General features: G+C 43.8%; 1 protein-coding gene across 1 annotated transcript in view; it reads left to right on the top strand.

Annotated features, from left to right (window-relative positions):
* The first annotated feature begins 171 nt into the window (after positions 1–171).
* The window catches only part of selenbp1 (selenium binding protein 1), a 14,369-nt gene continuing 9,726 nt past the window's right edge, over positions 172–4,814 (top strand). The window contains exons 1-3 of the mRNA XM_017309311.1: positions 172–507; positions 2,422–2,542; positions 2,618–2,838. Of these exons, the coding sequence (XP_017164800.1) occupies positions 241–507; positions 2,422–2,542; positions 2,618–2,838 (609 nt within the window). The 5' untranslated portion in view covers positions 172–240. The remainder of the gene's footprint in view (positions 508–2,421; positions 2,543–2,617; positions 2,839–4,814) is intronic.

Below are 4,814 nucleotides of genomic sequence, written 5' to 3'. Positions count from 1 at the left end.
TCCCCATTCACTCAGTGCGTTATAGTTATAGTTCCACATCGCTCAGGATTTGTTGCTGCGCGTTTGCAGAGTGAAGGAAAGAGGAGACCAGCTGCACAGGCAGGCTGAGAAATGAGATGCAGGYGATCGGCAACAAGAGACGATGATCGCCGATCACCGATCATASACTTTTTCACGGAAATCAGCCGATTATGATCGGTGGCCGATCGATCGGCACAACTCTAGTTCTATTTGGTACTGATGGGTCTGATGGTTCTGTTTGGTATTGATGGTTCTGATGGTTCTGTTGGGTCCAGAGTATCTAACCCGACCCGTCTGCAGGTGATCCACCGGCTGCCGATGCCGAACCTGAACGATGAGCTCCATCACTCCGGTTGGAACGCCTGCAGCAGCTGCTTCGGCGACCCGACCCGAACCCGGAACCGGCTCATCCTGCCGTCGCTCATCTCCTCCCGGATCTACGTGATCGATGTCGGAACCGAGCCCAGAGCGCCACGGATCCACAAGGTCAGCAGCCATGACCTGGAGGTCATGTAGGGGTCAGGAAACATGCAGAGAAAATGTGTATAAAAGTGAAATCGTAGAAAACAGACGAACAGAAATGGAAACAGATTTCAGCTGGATCATAAAATGATTACATAACAGAAAACAGGAAGAGAGGAAGAGGAGGAAGAGGAGGATGAGGAGGAAGAGAGGAAGAGGAGGAAGAGAGGAAGAGGAGGAAGAGGAGGAAGAGAGGAAGAAGAGAAAGAGGAGGCTCAGGTTCATGCCGAGTTCATTGCACCTCATTAACTCCAGTAGTAAAAACAGGAAATATTCCAGTTTAACTTGTTGATGTTGGAGAGAAAAGAATCTGTTGCTGAAAACTCCTGAACCCAAACGGTTCTGAACTCTGAACCCAAACGGTTCTGAACTCTGAACCCAAACGGTTCTGAACTCTGAACCCAAACGGTTCTGAACGCTGAACCCAAACGGTTCTTCTGCTGGGGYTTCATGGACGTAGAGTTGACTCTACTGCCCCCTGCTGGTGCCGCYGTGGTATTACAGTGGCTCTAAGTGGCAGACAGTGAAAACAGCAGAGCGGTTCTGTTTGGGATCCGGTCCAAAGATACGAATCCTTCCTGGCCCCGGCCCCAGATGATGGTTATTTGTGCTTTTTCTGAAGTTACAGACAAAGAAGAACAGTAATAATTTGGGTTAATTAACCTGGTATAAGAGAAAAGATGGTGTTTAAATTCATGTTTTCATCATATTATTCATCCATTTATAAATATCACCGTTTCAACTAATTAGCAAGCGAAGCTTTCTCCCTCTGCTCCCTCCCTGCCTGCTTCTTCTGGTTTTCTCTTCTTCTATATTTTTGGAGCCTCTTTGCTCACCATCCAAATCTACAAATTATGGATCTGGTCAACCGACCTCTCAATGCAATTGGTCAAATTTTGGACGAGAMGTCTGGACACAGAGAGCCTCTTGTCCTGCAGGGACACTCAGCAGGATTCATCCTGGATTTATTCATGATGACAGGATTTCTGCTGTTTGGAGCTTCGGATTCCTGGATTACCAACCAATTTGTGACGGACTGGCGAACACTCAGACTGTTGGTGGACAGAGACGAGTTGGATGTGAGTCTTGCTGAGACTCGCAGTCCAGCTGAGGACTAAAACTCACTAACTGGATGGAATCCATCTTGGAGAAGCTGCTGGTTTCAGTTCAGTGGAACAACCAAACTAATTTGGATGATCGGGAACTGAGATGCATCGGAGAGACTTTAGGGAAGATTGAAATTCATAATCTTCCYGACCAAAGACATYCTGTCTCTGAATTGKCTTCCCCTGTGTGGCCTTGGAAGGGCTGCATATTCAATGAAGATATGTAAACACAACGCTCTTCCCTCCTCACCCCCTCCTGTATCCATGCAGCTGTGGAGCTGAGCGTTCCCAAGGACGTTCCTAGAKAACAACACCTTTATCGGACTTCTGCCGGGAGGCTCAGTAACGAGGTTTCATGGCCCCGAGACGTCACCGCCTTCACTCATGTCTCTGTTTAGCCTGAATGTTGCCACCTGCCCTAATGCGTCCTTTCCTCTTTTTCCTTTGGTTTGTTATTTTGTTTGTATTTCCTTTTAATTCATGTAAAGCACTTTGAATTGCTTTGTTGCTGAAAATGTGCTGCATAAATAAAATTACCTTACCTAAGTATTTAACTTTAAATTAAATATTTAACACCTTTACTTTAGTTTTAGTTAGCAACAAAAACTTCGGTTTGCAAGTTAAATGTTTAGTTTATAAGCAAAATATTTAGCTAGTCAGCTTATGTAGTTTTTAGCTGTCTTCCTAATAAACTATTGAAATATTGAGATTTATTTTGTAAGCTAAATATTTAGCTCGCTAACTAAGTATTTGCCGTTTTGCGGGAGTCCAGACGGTGGAGCCCATCGATCTGTACTGGAAGTGCGGCCTGGCCAACCCTCACACCAGCCACTGCCTGGCCAGTGGACAGGTCATGATCAGCTGCATGGGAGAGCCAGCAGGTGGCGGTAAAGGTGAGGCCCGAACCCAGACAGGAACACAAGCTGGCGCCCTCTGCTGGATGGTGGTGGTAACTGCTGCTGTTGCAGGGGGTTTTGTTCTGCTGGACGGTGAGACGTTCGAGGTGGTCGGTAACTGGGAGCATCCAGGTGAGGCGGCACCGTTCGGCTACGACTTCTGGTACCAGCCCCGCCATAACGTGATGATCAGCACCGAGTGGGGGGCGCCCAAAGCTCTGGTCCACGGCTTCAACCCGGCCCACGTCAAGGAAGGTCAGCGGTCTTGTAACAGTCATAATTGTGCAGTGTCTCTTTAAGATACTCTGGTACCGCTGGTGATGTCACAGGTTTGCGCCACTGCTGCTCCAGATCAGTTTCTCAAACTGTCAGGCTGAGGATCACCTGACCTGATCGATCTGAGTCTGAACGGCTGTTTGGGCATCTGGAGCTTTTTACAGGTTCTGACACTTTCTAATGATGTCAGACACATGGAAATAAAAAACAAGCTGATCTTTACTGTTATGGCATTAACAACATTTAGGGCTCCGTGATTCAGAAGCACAGTTGAAGAAAAATAGACTTGAGTTGCTTTAACAGAAACAAAAAATCATTTTCTGCTCCATTAGATATAAAAACTGACCCTAACCGTATGCAGGGTTAGAGAGAAGTGGGGCGTAGAGCGGAACAACCAACCAGATGAGAATCTGACGTCAGCAGCAGGTGATGCTGGAGGAGCCTTTTGTCTTTATCGCCACCAGGGGGCGCATTTCATCTGCCTGTGTCTGAAGGGGGCGGGGCTGTTTAAGGTCAAAGGTGATTCTGTTGCTCAGCCTCCTGGTTTTGATTGATGCCAGATTTATATGGATCTATGGAAAAAGAACAAAATGCAAGAATAAAGTAAAACTAAATACAGAGGAATAAACTTGTATGGCAAGACCTTTAGAGCAATAATTAATACAGAACAAACTATTTTCAGATAAAAGGTGAAATATTGTGACATGGAACCACATCTAGTTCTAAGAATAAATACATTTTACAGACCAAAACAGTAAGAAAATTATTATTTATGTTTTAATCAGATTTGATATATTTATTTCTTCAATATTATTKTTCATGTCAGTGTTAATGTCATGAGGCTGATGACKCCATGACACTTTGACTCATTAGGATCTGATCAAGAACCAGATTTGTTCTTTGTAATTTCTGTCCAGTAAAACTATTAATCTATAATCAATAGTCAGGTCTATATAAAGATATAATCCATGTTTCTGTCTCATATGGCATTAAAAGGAACTTTAGTTTTTCCACTGAAAGCTCTGGTTTGAACAATAAATGCCACATGAAGTTTTATGGATGATGCTCTGATGTCCCATTCTCCTGAAGGCAGCACAGAGCTGCACCACCAGAAACTGACAGAACCACAAAGGTGGATAAAAGTTATGATCAATAAAGTTGCAGTTCGATCCATGTTGTGTTTTTAGGACAGTCTTTTGCAAATAGTTCAAAGTTTGAACTGGTTTTGTACTTTTATCTGCCATTTTGTACAAGATTTAGCAACTAATGTCAGAAAATGGCTCAGAATGAGAAAAAGCTGATCAAGTTTGAGGCCGACTGATTTTAAAATGTTCATTTGCGTTTTTCTTAGACTGTAGGAATAATTTCTTTTCCTGTTCTCTGGGAAACAAGTAGTTCAGTAAAGTGTTTTTTTTTTTCTTTGACTGATTTTTGATTATAAATACAGAAGAAACAATAAAAATCATAACAGCAACTATAATGATATTAACAATAAAATAACATTCAGAGGAAGCAGCCCACACATCAAACTGTACTGTGGAGCTGCAGCAATGCATTCTGGGTACACAACAAACATCATTGCTGCTCTGCATCGCTGCTGCGTGAACAGACTTCAAAATAAGAGCATGAATATAAACGTCTAACTCAGTGGTTCTTAACCTTTTGTGAGGTACCGAACCCCCCAGTTGCATATGCGCATAATTCACCGAACCCCTTATTCCTCCCCCCACGACACACAAAAGACTTTGTGGTATTCTGATGTAGTAATTTAATTATATTAGCTGTGTTACCACCCCACGCCACTAGAGGCAGGACCAACCCCGAAAAGATGCGACTAAGGAGCAGATTTAGACTATAGAGTTTGGTAAAAACTGAGTTTTGCTGAAGTAAATAAAGACACAAGTTCAAATCCCTGCTGTGTGGAGCTCCTTCAATCAGGGCTCCTCCACAGCTCTGATTGGCTAAGCAATGTAACGTGATCCTCTGATTGGCT

This window comes from Poecilia reticulata, linkage group LG16 (assembly GCF_000633615.1).
Source record: "Poecilia reticulata strain Guanapo linkage group LG16, Guppy_female_1.0+MT, whole genome shotgun sequence".
NCBI lineage: Eukaryota > Metazoa > Chordata > Actinopteri > Cyprinodontiformes > Poeciliidae > Poecilia > Poecilia reticulata.
This window is presented reverse-complemented; position numbering and strand designations above follow the sequence as displayed.